At 54.0% G+C, this 14,586-nt stretch overlaps 1 protein-coding gene across 1 annotated transcript in view; it reads left to right on the top strand.

The window, feature by feature from the left end:
* The window catches only part of NSF (N-ethylmaleimide sensitive factor, vesicle fusing ATPase), a 45,895-nt gene extending 34,737 nt beyond the window's left edge, over positions 1–11,158 (top strand). Inside the window, exons 18-21 of the mRNA XM_078866039.1 lie at positions 6,969–7,103; positions 7,513–7,626; positions 9,623–9,678; positions 11,007–11,158. Coding sequence (XP_078722165.1) covers positions 6,969–7,103; positions 7,513–7,626; positions 9,623–9,678; positions 11,007–11,022 — 321 coding nt within the window. The 3' untranslated portion in view covers positions 11,023–11,158. The remainder of the gene's footprint in view (positions 1–6,968; positions 7,104–7,512; positions 7,627–9,622; positions 9,679–11,006) is intronic.
* Positions 11,159–14,586: the final 3,428 nt, after the last annotated feature.

Genomic DNA, 14,586 nt, shown 5'->3' on the forward strand with positions numbered 1-14,586 from the left:
GCACATGTGCCATCCATTGCAAAAGCTTATAGAAGATTTGCCGTATTATATCGCAAAAGTTTTAGGTGGGGCTTATAATCCGCTAGGTGTGTGTGACCAGATTTTGTAGAATAGTTGTATTAGACACCAGGCAAAGATTTGGAGTTTGTTTACGGAGCGTCTTATAATGCGGGGAATACGGAATTACAACGTAGCCTGACATCTGATGTCGTCACACACACGCCGACAAGGCATCTATGCTCACACCGCAAAACACATCAAACCCACGTTCGTTATTGCTGCCACGCTTGTTTACCCAGCAAAGCCTCGCCGAGTCTCTTCTTCAAGAGGGTCGTGCCAAATTTCTCATTTTGTGGGCGATGTTGCTGCTGCTACTGCTGCTGCTGTAGTCTGATCCCAGTTGAGGAATTCCGCAGGTGATTTTTCAGGGGATGGGGGAGCGAGTCGGAGCAAAATAACCAGATCTGTCATCGCAGCGCTGGCGATCGCGAAGGAGGGCACCGCCACCGCTGTGTCTCACGGATGCAGCCTGCTGTCGTTCCACCGTACGGGGGCCGATGTTGATGCTTCTGCTGCGCGCGAACGCAATTGAGTAATTTGCCGCGTAATCTTTCAGCATCGGGACGTTACGTTGCGTTGTTTCTTGGAGCAAATGGTGCCACGTTTCGACGCGCGGGGGCCATTTCGGATCTGCGAGGGAACCTTCCCGGATTGGGTGAAAGCCGAGAAGGGGGAGTCAGAGATGGAGGTTTGTGGGGGGGTGGGTTGGGGGGGGGGGGGCCATCGTGAGGGTTCAAGGAGAAGTGGGGGGGGGTCGGGTGGGGGGCTACAGCAGGAGCAGAGACGACCCGTGCGACGCTCACACTTCATCTCTGTGCGGCGCGCTCGTGCGCGCGCGCTCGCGTGTGTGTGTGGCCACCCCTAATTGCACCGGCCGTCCGCACGGCGACAGCCAATTAGAGCGGGCCGAGCATCCGCTCCTCCTCGGCACCGCCGGCGCGTACGCGGCGTCCTCTCGGCCCTTCCTTTCCTGCCGTCTCCGGACAAAACGCTGTTATTTATTGCCCAATAATTCCCGCGAGCGCACGGCTCATTGTGCGCAACAAAGAGGCCGGCGGCTTTTCTGCTCCGCTTGTCGTGGGGTTTTATTGCTCCGTTTCCATTGGCGGGGCCCCCGGCGCGACCGAGGGCGGCGGCGGCGGCGGCGGCGGCGCACCGCCCGGGAACCGTGCGCCCGCCGGTGCGGCGCTCGCTATCGGGCGGTGACACCTGGCCTTGCGGCCTCGGCTGCCCGGTAGTTGTCGGTCGTCTCGGAACTCTTTGAGTGTCGTTGTTGTGGTGGTGGTGTTTTGGCGACCGGTTGGTTGGCTGATGATTTTGATTGTCAATTCAATCAAATGTTTTAAATATTTCTCATCGTGAGAGGTGGCAGTGGCTTATCCAACATTATATTAACCATGGCGGATGATGATGATGATTTAATATTTCCATCACAATTACAGGAAGAAAAAAAACATTTGTGGCACCATTTGTTGTCGCGTAAAATGTATGCTGACAGTTTTTAGTTTCAAGATCATCATCCTTGAACTTGTCTTGAAATGCATTTATGACCAATATAATGAACGCAGACGGGAAGGAGTCCCTTTCACCACTTACAAATAAAATATAAGTTGAGTCCATCAGCCTCATTTGCCCACTGGAACAATGATTACAGCCACCACTTTGGTTTAAGCAGCAACAACCTTGAACGTTGTCTTCTGTGAGTCCCACCAGCAGAGCATGGTATCTTAGAGGCGCTTGACAGCGATTATAAAATTGTACATAAGACGATCGTTGTTTTCAGATGGTGAATGCGATTATTAAAAATGGTGGCATAATTCTAGTGACAACAGACCAGGCGCGCGTGTTAAGGAAGGAGGGGTTTTGGTAGGCCTGCTCCTAGCTGGCGGGGCGGGCGACATCATCATCGTCATCAGCCATGGCCGCTGCACCCCTGGACGAGGGCCTCTCCAAGCCCACTGCCCATCCCCGTGGTCGCGTCACGCAGCAATCCGTCTAGCTCCCGTGTTGTCCATCTACCAGAGGTCGCAACCGGGTACCCGATACCCGTACACTACCCGATACCCGGCTACCCGTACCCGGCCGGGTACGGGTACGGGTAGCCGTTTGCGACCCTGGTGCGGTCGGGTACGGGTAGGCCGTGAGTCACTGGTGAGTAGCCGTTTGTCACTCATTTCGGGTAGGGTACGGGTAGGGAACGGGTACCCGTACCCGGCCGGGTACGGGTACCCATTTGCGACCCTGGTGCAGCCGGGTACGGGTAAGGAATCAAAACCCGTTTGCGACCTCTGCCATCTACTCGATTGCTCCGTCTCCCCCCCTCTGGACGTGGCCCCTTCTCCCGCCGCCAGTCAACGTGCACGACACCCATCTCGTCGCTTTGTCCCGGTAACGTCAGCCTCCCTCTCTCTGTCGCCGTATCATCAAGTTTCAGAATCGGAATTAGAATCTTTATTTAGACTGGAGGAGGAATCCGATGAGCTGTGAAGTTCTTGATTTGAAGCTTTCGTGACTGCAAGGATCCATACTCTTAGTTCTTTCGGTAAAGTTACGTAGGTAAAAAATGAAATTAATAAAAAAATAAAATGTTTTTTTTTTTTTCATTTTTTACCTACGTGACTTTACCGAAAGAACTAAGAGTATGTGAAGTTCTTTTTCACAGTTGTCCGGTATGGGGCGGGTCAGCAAGTTACAACAGCAAACAATACAAAAAGTAAAATAATATCACCTGATGTCAAGTTCAATTTGCTCCGTGTACTTCTTCCCCGTTGGTCATTCATTCTTTTTGGATTGTCCTTCCCCCGCACCTCCGATTAGCACGGTTGGGTACATACGTTTCAAAAGTCGTTCAACATACATTCAACCCAGAGGAGTTACAGCTGTCTCCTTAGAATCGATATTTCTCTGAACAATCCAGCTTCTATTCCACCCCTGAGCTAACCGTCCCGTGTTCAAAGTTGACCAAATGTGACGTTTCAGCGCCCTAATCTGTGTCGAGAGTTATTTTTCCTGTTGTAAGTGGGCACCTGACATTCACGACCGCAGTCTTTGCTTCCGCTTATCCTTTACTTTCTTTACCCGCGTCTTGCATTACTGTGGCTTGGGGAGTCCAGCTTCGAATAATTTCATTCCAAGTCGCTTTCTAATCAGGAGAAGCAGTGGGGGAATCGTTGGTGACTGTACTCCTACGCCATGAACCCAGTGACCTGAGTTCGATACCCGACCACGACTAACGTCAGTCGCCCTTGATATCTGAACCGCTCCTGGCCCCCCCGCACTGTGCGCCCCCCCCCTCTACCAGCCCAATCACTGAACCAGTGTCGGGCTTGGTAGAGGGGGAAGTATGGTCAACATAACTCCCACGACCAACACGGCATCGGGAGGTGTTCATCCAGCAGTGAACTGACGAACGACAATGGCCCATTATCACCGTTATCGTTTTTTTACCTGCGAGTTAAAATGCAGTCACGCGGTGGGCCCGTTGCTGCTGCGGGCGTCGTGCGCTGGTTGACGGTCGCAATAACGTTCATAAAGAATTGGCGCAAGTCTTGCCGCTGTGGGAATTCCACCGCCCAGACCGAAAACGCGGTTAAGCCCAACACTGCAATGACGGCGTATCGGTCTGGGCATTCCACGCCGCTGCTTCTTCTTCTTTCTGTTGTCATCGTTGTAAGAGTGACGTTTTATTTTTTTTGAAAAATTTCCCAACGTAATCCGACGGGTGCATAAACGCCAAAAAAGTGGGGGGGGGTGGGGGGGGAATAGATGGCCGCTGCTTTCAGCCGGTGTGGTTGGTGATTGACACCATATCCAATAAATTTCTTTAAATAGCGGCTGAATGAGCCGCAGTACCTGCTGTGCTAAGCACCATTTTACCAGCGCTGGGGGATTTATGCAAAGCCGGAATTAGTTTTCACTCTTCAATGCTCCTGTTGTGATTTTGGCACAATGGGAAAACTCTAGACACTGCCAAGTGCCCCCGTAACTCCTTCTCTTTTCTTGGCAGCAAATATGAAATTTTTCCTGCGAAAATATTTCGCCGGTCCCAGGCTGGTGCGGGGAGAGAGCCCCCCTCTCGCCCGAGAGGGCGGGCGGGCGGTCGTAGCAAACGTCCTGCGGGCACGGTGCGCGCGATGGATCAGGACACAGACGGGGTGTGCGGAGCGTGCGGTGCGTGCGGTGTGGTGGCGTTGGTGGCGGTGGTGGCGGTGTGTGCCGGAGCTGTGGAAGTGCGAGAACCCAGCGGTGGCCTGGGCCAGGCCTCTCTGTGGGCCCTTTCAGCCACCACTGCGGGTATCCCACAGCTGCTCAGACCCGCTGCTCAGTTAGACGCCATCCATGCGCTCGCGCACGCACACTCCAAACACAGCGCTTGGGTTTTGTCCACTGCTTAGAAGCTTGTTTTTCCCGCAGCCTGTCGGAAAACGAGGACGCGTAGCTCAGCGTTATTCGGCGGCGGCGTGGTTAGGTTTGTGTTTTTGTCGCGCACCAAAATATGTCGCTGCTGGAACCGCCAAACGTTTATTCTTTAATCGCGTCTGCGTTTGCAAAACGGAAACCATTTGTGTTTTTGTATTGTTTACAACGTTTCAGTGGTGTTAAATGTGACGAAGCAAGGTTTTTTTTTTCTTCCCCCAAAGCCACCGTTAATTTTAAACGGCAGCGGCATGTAACTTTTTTTAACTGCAGCGGTGCTCAAAAACTTCACGGCTACTTCGCTAGAAAATCCCCAAAACATCAGCGCTGCTTTTCGTTTAAAATAAAGCGGCGCGTAACGCACAGCGGCTGACTGCAATGCACAGCGGCAGTAGCCGGAGCGTTTTAACTAAATCTTCGGTGAACCCATCGTGTCCCGACCGTTCTCCGGGTCTCCCCCCCCCCACCCCACAACATTTGCTTTGCGTTCCCACAGAACGACGTCACTCTCGCTTGGCTCGCTCAGCTTCACAGCTACCTGGTGGGGCTACCGCGTTGGGCTACCTGGAAGGGTCACCCAGTAGGGTCACTCAGTGGGGCTACTCCGTGGAGCTACCCCATTGGGCTATCCATAATAGAGGTTTTTGGGTTAGATCGCGTAAATATATAAATGTGTCGTTAAACCCGCCACCACCCAACACAGCCAACTAGTAAGGGTTGTCACGTAAACATAACGTGGTTAATTCGTCACTAGTACAGCACACCGGTGTGTTGGAGAGTCCGACGTTTCGCCAGTAATTACAACCAGCTTCATCAGGCGACAGCCAGATTTGTGGAGAAGTCCACCTGTTTCGTTCCTTATAAAGTGGCGTAGATGTGTTGACCACCCTTCTGCGCTCTTGCACAACGATGGGGGGGGGGGGCGGGGGGGCTACTCGGTGGCGCTACCATAGCTCGCACGACGCGGGGTTCTCTGGATGCTGTGCGCCGCGGGGGGCTCCGTGCGCTGGGCACCGCGGGTCTGGGAGCCTCCTCCATTGGTCCCCGTAACGGCGGCGCTGCGGCGGCGATGTCTGGCTGTCCGTCGTCGCTGCGGCCCCCGTGCGGACGTTGGGAAGAGCGTGAGCGTGACCGCTCGGGCGCGTCTGCGTGGGAGGTGGGGTCACTTCCCGGAGACAAAGGCGGCGCATAAGACTCTTATTTTTAATCAGATTAGGGACGGGGTCAAACTTCGTATCAATTAAACTCCGGGGTTGGAAAATACGAGGGACATTTCTCGGCCGCGCTCGGCATTGTGCTCGTGGCGCCGCGGACCGAACACTCGGGGGAGGGGGGGGGGGGAGCAGGACGGGGGGGGGGGGGACATTGGGAAAAGGAGTAAAAAAAAATTAAAGCGAATAGCTGGGGGGAAATAAATAAATAACCCCGAATTGAAAGCTTGGTTAAAATTAACCCTGCGTCTCCTGCCGGACCTCCCAGCGGCATCGCGCTGCTTGCCGGGCAGGATGAGAGCAGCGAATCGACCGCCCGGTCGCACATCCGGATCTTGTAGACGCGCCCCAACTCTGGCGTTTGCTGCAGAGATTCGTCGAGAAAGTGTCCGAGCTTCGGGCAGGGATGATCCGTCGATCGCCCTTGCCGATGTCAGGTGCGAGGTGCAGCCGCGAGCGGGTGTTCCCATCACCCTTCGCTTGGTTGCGTGCACCTCCGTGGGTTTGCGTGTTGTGGGCCTTGTGTGCGTGTGGAATATTGGGCGCGTGTCCGTGTGTAAAAACTTAGCCACGAAGACTTTGGTTTTGTATTCGCACCCACAGTCCCACGTGTGTGCACGCGCGCTAACGAGCGTCTGCGGAGCGGTGTCTAAAGTGGGGCGAGCGCACTTTGCTACGAAGGTGGCAAAACCCAGGTTCGATTCCCAGCCAACGTCAGCGGTGAATGGCTGAACCGATCCCAGCTTCAATTGGGTACCTGGTGTGGTGCGGTGGCTTAAGCATCAGCGTTGGCGGGAGGGGGTGCAAATTCGGCGAGACGTGGTGCCGGCCTCATCACCCCCGTGTGTGCCGTGCCTGTCCTCATAAGTACTCGCTGACAACACTGTTTAAGGCTACACAGGTAACCTTTGTCTTTGTGTGAGTGTCTTGCATGAGTGTCTCGTTGTCTGCAGGTATTGAGTGGAGTGGAGGCGTAGTTGTTCGATTCTCGCTCATGGCTAACAGTGTCGAATATCGAGATCGGTCCTGGGCCTCCCCTAGGTCGACTCGGCCTCAAATGTGTACCTGGTGTGACGTGTAAACATGTCAACATCGCCGCTGGGGGAGACGAAGGGAGCTGGGTCTGGTCCTGACCCCACCCCACCACTACGCTCGTGTGCCACAGTCCCGGCTTTCAAAAGTCTCCTCCGCGAGCAGCACTTGCCCCAACAGTCCGTGAAGGCTATTACGTTGGGGGGGGGGATCTTTGTCTTTGTTGGTGTCCGTGCATTGCTGCGGCAGGGCCGGAAGCTTCTCATCATCGGCACGTCGAGCCGCAGGGAGGTGCTGCAGGAGATGGAGATGCTGGACGCCTTCAGCACCACCATCCACGTCTCCAACATCTCCAAGGGCGAGCAGCTGATGGACGCGCTCGAAGTAAGGACACCACAGGATTGCATAGCCCTGCAGACTATGGGACTATAACTTGAAACAATTTTTTTGTTTTACCAGGTGAGGCCCCCACTGGGCTTTGTAGTCCTTTTTCAGAAGCGACCTGGCTATCACAAGTGATAGCTCAACGAGGTGGCTTAACGCGTGGAAATTTATAGCAGCCGAATAATGTACAACGCACGTCGATTCTAAATGTGGAGGGGAGAAACCGGAGGACCCAGAGAAAAATCCACGCGACCACGGGGGGAGAAAGAGAGAGACGTGCAAACTCCACAAACAGAGGTTGCCCAAGTCGGGAATTAAACACATGCTTTTCTTGCTTTGAGGCACAAATGTCACCACTGCACCACCCTGCCCCCACCACCCCCACCCCGCCACCACCCAATTTCTGCAGCAACTGAGCAGCTTTGAGGACAAGGAGAGGGCCAAGATCTCTCAGTACGTGAAGGGCAAGAAGGTGTGGATCGGCATCAAGAAGCTTCTCACGCTCATCGAGATGGCCATGCAGGTTCGTGTGACCCCCGACCCCCCCCCCCCCCTTGTTATCATCATCACCTCTACTCTGGCAGCATTTCCGCCGCATTGCCATTGTCATTTCCGTGTTTTCGTCATGGTCAGCTTTGTCGTAGGCACCCAATTGAGTAGTTACGGTGGCACGCAATCACCTGCTCTTTTCAATTAACGTCCACTGTGAAGCAGACGGCGCGTAGTACAGGGACTCCTCTACTTACAAACGAGTTACGTTCCAGAGGTCTGTTCACAAGTCGATTTGTTCATAAGTCCAACTTGACTCCCGTCGAAACCAAACCTGTGGTACGGCGTGTGCACTAAACACAACGGATTTAAAAGTTGTATAATCTGCTGTACATGTAGATACCACCGGTTCTTCATGTTCTGCAGATGTAGATGCCACCGGATCTTCATGTTCTGCAGATGTAGATGCCGCTGGTTCTTTATGTTCTGCAGATGTAGATGGCACTGGTTCTTCATGTTCTGCAGATGTAGATGCCGCTAGTTCTTCATGTTCTGCAGATGTAGATGGCACTGGTTCTTTATGTTCTGCAGATGTAGATGCCGCTAGTTCTTCATGTTCTGCAGATGTAGATGGCACTGGTTCTTCATGTTCTGCAGATGTAGATGCCGCTAGTTCTTCATGTTCTGCAGATGTAGATGCCGCTGGTTCTTTATGTTCTGCAGATGTAGATGGCACTGGTTCTTCATGTTCTGCAGATGTAGATGCCGCTAGTTCTTCATGTTCTGCAGATGTAGATGCCACGAGTTCTTCATGTTCTGCAGATGTAGATGTCGCTAGTTCTTCATGTTCTGCAGATGTAGATGCCGCTAGTTCTTCATGTTCTGCAGATGTAGAATGCCACTGGTTCTTCATGTTCTGCAGATGTAGATGGCACTGGTTCTTCATGTTCTGCAGATGTAGATGCCACGAGTTCTTCATGTTCTGCAGATGTAGATGCCACCGGTTCTTCATGTTCTGCAGATGTAGATGCCACTAGTTCTTCACGTTCTGCAGATGTAGATGCCACTGGTTCTTCATGTTCTGCAGATGTAGATGCCACTAGTTCTTCACGTTCTGCAGATGTAGATGCCACCGGTTCTTCATGTTCTGCAGATGTAGATGCCACTAGTTCTTCACGTTCTGCAGATGTAGATGCCACCGGTTCTTCACGTTCTGCAGATGTAGATGCCACCGGTTCTTCACGTTCTGCAGATGTAGATGCCACTAGTTCTTCATGTTCTGCAGATATAGATGCCACTAGTTCTTCATGTTCTGCAGATGTAGATGCCACTAGTTCTTCACGTTCTGCAGATGTAGATGCCACCGGTTCTTCATGTTCTGCAGATGTAGATGCCACTAGTTCTTCACGTTCTGCAGATGTAGATGCCACCGGTTCTTCATGTTCTGCAGATGTAGATGCCACTAGTTCTTCACGTTCTGCAGATGTAGATGCCACCGGTTCTTCACGTTCTGCAGATGTAGATGCCACCGGTTCTTCATGTTCTGCAGATGTAGATGCCACGAGTTCTTCATGTTCTGCAGATGTAGATGCCACCGGTTCTTCACGTTCTGCAGATGTAGATGCCACCGGTTCTTCATGTTCTGCAGATGTAGATGCCACGACTTCTTCATGTTCTGCAGATGTAGATGCCACCGGTTCTTCACGTTCTGCAGATGTAGATGCCACCGGTTCTTCATGTTCTGCAGTTGTAGATGCTAATTCCCTTTGGGGCTCATGTCTCCTCTCTGCTCTCTTGAAAAACTTACCAAGAGATGTTTGGTTAATATAACACACTCCGGTGTTAACCAGGGCGGCCTGGCACATTCTAAACGCGAATCAACAATCGGCGAACGCACTTCCGCCGTGCCGCGTCACCGCCCCATTGATATTGACATTGCTCCGGCCTCGTGTCTTTGTCTCTCTGTGTCTCCCTCTGTGTCTTTGTCTCTCTGTGTCTCTCTCTGTGTCTCCCTCTGTGTACCCTTGCAGACTGAGCCACACCTCCGCGTCAGCAAGTTCCTGTGCCTAATGGAGGAGGACGGAGGGTGCGTATGTTAACACCTAACAACAATGAGTGTTGCTTCAACTCTCAATGCGCTTTGTACAGAGGGGTTCTTTTGTTGTCAATCCACTGCTGGATGAGGAGCCCTTCCCCATGCCCGGTCCGCTTGGGTTGTTGCAGTCAGGAGGGGAGCACAGATGCGGAAGCATAGAAGTGAGATACAACGATACATATCAGTGGAGCGGTGGCATGTTCACGGGCTGTGCTACGAACGCAGCCACCCGAGCGATGCGACTCTCAGCTGCGGCCAATGTTGGCAGCGGCGAGTGGCGTCTGAACCGATCCTGGGTAGCCTCCCAGCTCTGCCGGTGGAGGGATGTTAATTCCCTCGCCTGGTATGCGGGAGGTCGTGGAGTTTGATCCTGACCCTGACGCCTGTTTGTTTGGAGTTTGTTCTCCCTGTGGTTGCATGGATTTTTTTCTCTGCAACCTCCGGTTTTCTCCCTCCACATTTAGAAACAACGTGCATTCAGAGCGTTTGGCTGCTGCTATGAATGCCCACATGTTAAGCGACTTAGCTGAGGCTATCATTTGTGGCCAGGTCGTTTCTGAAAAAGAGCTACGTAGCTCAGTGGACCTTACCTTGTGAAATAAAAATTAGTGGTGTGGTGAAGTATGGTCAAACGACTCCCACGAAACACCACGGCGTGAGGTGCTGGAGGCGGGGGGTGGTGGAATTGATCGATGAATCTGGTTGTCAGAATTGTCGAGCGACTTGCCCAGCGGAGCAAGCCGCAACAGTAATAATTAGCGCTATGAATGCTTCTACACGCCAAAGTTAAATTTATTTGACTGTTTCGGGTGGTGGAGGGACTAAACACATGCACAATTGGTCAGCTCATTAATCATTATACTGGTAGGAACCTCCTGGTTACACCAGCCCACATGGGATTATTGTGTCTGTCGTGCAGGGAGGGGCTGGGTGGGGAGGGGCTGGGTGGGGAGGGGTGGGGCTGGGTGGGGAGGGGCTGGTCACCCCGTGGTGCCCTTATAAAACTCAACGTTTAACCTACTCACGCCGGCTTGTGCCCGCCCTCACAGTCGGGCATATTTGCGGAATACACCACGCCGCCGTTGACCCTGGCCATTGACCGAGCAACCCAACGTTCCTACCAGCTCCCTCCGCAGGAATGTATTTAGGACAACAATAATAATAACGGCAAATTCCGTAGCGCCGTAATGTGGCAGAGCCCCGTGCGTCACGTAGCCCAACCCAGAAACATCGATTGTGACTCGTGATCACAATTATTACTATTACCATAGTAATAATAATCACTCTCGTCATTTCTACTGTTGTTGTTGTTGCCACAGGTTGCAGGAATCGTGAGATGGGAGGCACGGCGCGGGAACGAGCGTGACGATCGCCCACCCATCCCACTCACCCACCCCACTCACCCACCCCACTTACTCCCACCCCACTCACCCACCCCACTCACCCACCCCACTCACCCACCCCACTTACTCCCACCCCACTCACCCACCCACCCCACTCATTCCCACCCCACTCACCCGCACCCCACTCACCCGCACCCCACTCACCCACCACTCTCAGCCACTCCTCTCACTCCCACCCGACTCACTCACCCACCCCACTCACTCCCACCCCACTCACCCACCCCACTCACCCATCCCAATCACCCATTCACCACTCCCCCCCCCCCATACGCTGTCCCAGCCATAGGCACACCCAGGGGTGGGGTAATAGGGGTAGTTGCGTGACTGTGCGTATGTATCTACTTGTGTTTTTAATTTATGGGGAGCGGTGGCACAGTGGTTGTTGCGCTACGAACGCGGCCACCCAGGTTAGATTCCCGCTGAGAGCCAACATCGGTGACATTTATCTGAACCGGCCCTGGGCCTTCCCCAGGTCGTTTCAGACTCAAATGAGGAGCAGCTGTGGTGTATAAACATTGCCCGTAGGAAGACGAAGGCTGTCGGGCATGCTGCTGGTCCACTCACCTTGGTGTGCCATGCCGGGCATTATCAGGTGCTCGCTAGCAGCACTTTAAAGGCTATAGGTGGGAGGGGGGGGGGATCTTTCTGTCATGCGTGGGGAGCGGTAGCGTAGCTGCTGACACACTGGGTGGTGCAGTGGCTGTCGCGTGCCCACGTACATCCTTGGCAGCAACAGAACCCACTCCCACGCGCGTAATTAGTTTACTGGGTGCGCATCTCTCCGACACTCCCGCACGCCAACACCGCATCGTATGTGTGTGTGTGTTGAACTTCTTTCGCACCGTACATAGCCAGCCGCGCTAATCGGATGTGCATTGGTACCTCGGCCTGCGCCCCAGTCACAGCTCACGTCATCATGCACGCTCTCCTCAAACGCACACGCGCACAAACGTGTACGGCTCGTATCCTCGCCACAGCAAGGCGCGTGCGCGTGTACGACCGTTACGGCTGCGAGTTAACGGCGCGAGGTTTGCGCGGCGGTGTCGTCGCTCGACGCAATGCGGTTGTCCGCGTCGCTCCGTTCTCAATAGTTTTTGAGTGTCCACTCTTGCGTGTTTACAACACGCGCGCGCGCGACCCCATTGGCCGGATGGGAGGTGGAGTCGTCTCACCCCCACACATAGCTGCGCGTGGCGATTCGTCTCTGAAAGTGCGGGCCGTCGTTTGAGTTTTTCACAGCTCTCGTCCGCGTGCAACGAAGTCGCTCCGCCACGTCCCGCGGGACCCAAGTTCGCCACCCGGGTCGCCCGCTGTCCCGTTTCGCCGCCCGGCTTCGGCGACGTCCTCGTTTCTCCGTGATCTTGCCGCTCGCACCCCCCCTAGGCCCCTGGACGCACGCCGCATCCCCCGGGATCGCTCGAAACAACAACACGGGCTCCAGATCGCTCGCCCCGATTTGTTTTCCTTCCGGTATTGAGGCGGCCCTCCCCCCTGGGAGTACCCCCTAGCGCCACTCGCGTCTTCAGCCGGGCACCCGCGCAGCCCCCGTGGGTCGTCGTTTCGAAACCCCCCCCCCCCCCCCCGGCTGATCGCTCGGCCCTATTCGCTGTACCGTCGGGCTCTCGCAAACCGGCCGGCGAATGTTCTTAACATTCCTTTTCCTCGCGGGTCCGATGCCGCTCGCCCTCTCGCGCCCTTTTAAAGTGGGCGCGAAACGCCGGGGCCCAGTTACAGACTCTGCTCCAAACCTGACGGGAGCGACGTGCAATTGGTCTTTGCGGTTTTCGGGGGATCCCGGCAGCAACGGGCCGATGTCAACTCCCAGCCACTTTTAAAACTACGTGTGTGTGTGTGCGTGCGCTTATATATATGTGCAATATGTAGCATCTCACCTGGTCACCTTGAAGCATTTCGGTGAGTTGTATACGTTCGCCGGACTGCCCCACAAGGCGGTAGCGTGTACCTCCATGGCAAGCGTACATCCGCTGCGACTGATGACTCAATTGGCCAAAGCTCGGTTGTTTAGTTGACTGCGTTGGTTGTCGATGGCAAGGCAGCACAACAGTGTGTACATATCTCACGGTCTTTTAACCAGACGTGACGTCCGAGAAGCCGTCGCCACAAGTCAGCGCAGATCTCTTGTGTTAGGCCCAAGTGACGAGGTGAGGGTTCTTCTGCATGGGATTTGACGAGGGTTGGTGAGATTTGAGGGCTCCCGTTTCGGATTGGTCGGCAACAATATCAGCCAAAATTAACATTACACAAACACGCATAACCGTTCAAGTCTTCACAAAGCGTAGAGGGTTCTGTATTGGATAGGGGGGTGGGGTTAAAGTTATCTTATCGGATTTGGTTGTGGCTTCTGTATTGAATGTGACCAGGGTTCTTTATTTGTATGAAATGGAAGAGTCTGTGTGCTGGATGTGACGAGCGTTCTGTATAGGACAGGGCAGCTCGAGGCGACAAGCTGTGTGGGTGGTTATTCAACTGCAGACCATAAACTCCAACTCTCACAAATCACCATCTCCGATTAGGTGTTGATTTTTTTGTTGGTGACCTATACCGACGAATATTCTACCAAAACGAGCAGCTTTAATAGACTCGATTATAATAAATAAGTATATATAAATACATATATATAGAGAGATGAAACATGTCATTTTGGCCATTAAATCAGTTGGTGAACAAATTGCTTGCTGCTTAGTCCATCCCTCTACATTTCTCGAGACTTTAACCCCCCCAACCTCCACGGGTTTTGCCGGGTCACGTGCCCAACTCTCCCCCCTCGCTCCCGGGTCACGTGACAAACTCGCTCCCAAGTCACGTGGCCAACTCGCTCCCGGGTCACGTGACCAACTCGTCCCCCTCGCTCCCGAGTCACGTGTCCAACTCTCCCCCCTCGCTCCCGGGTCACGTGTCCAACTCTCCCCACTCTCTCCCGGGTCACGTGTCCAACTCTCCCCCCTCGCTCCCGGGTCACGTGTCCAACTCTCCCTCCTCGCTCCCGGGTCACGTGTCCAACTCTCCCCCCTCGCTCCCGGGTCACGTGTCCAACTCTCCCCACTCTCTCCCGGGTCACGTGGCCAACTGGCTCCCCTCGCTCCCGGGCCACGTGCCGTGCCGAGTGACGGCGCCCAACAGCCCATGGAGCCAAGCGACCAGCGACAATCGGCGCTGTTGACGGTGTGATAGATTGTCGAGTTTAGGCCTTGTTTGGCTTGTGATGTATTTTTATTTCATTTTTTCACCCCCCCCCCCACAGTGTCATTCCTGAGTGTACATCCCACCCGTATGCGCGCGTGTGTGCGCACCGCTGCAGGTGGCACCGAGTAAGTTTTTAGGCTTAATTTAATACCCATGTGTCCCCCACGTGTACAGACAGTGGTGTGAGTGTTGTGGTGGTGGTGGCGCTTCTGTTTTGTGAGTCCGGCATGTGCTATGATCGTCGCTTCCAGTTGCTTTTATCGGGTGACGAATCGTGCACTGCTCCTTACGG

The sequence above is a fragment of the Lampetra fluviatilis genome, chromosome 21 (assembly GCF_964198595.1).
Source record: "Lampetra fluviatilis chromosome 21, kcLamFluv1.1, whole genome shotgun sequence".
Classification (NCBI taxonomy): Eukaryota; Metazoa; Chordata; class Hyperoartia; order Petromyzontiformes; family Petromyzontidae; genus Lampetra; species Lampetra fluviatilis.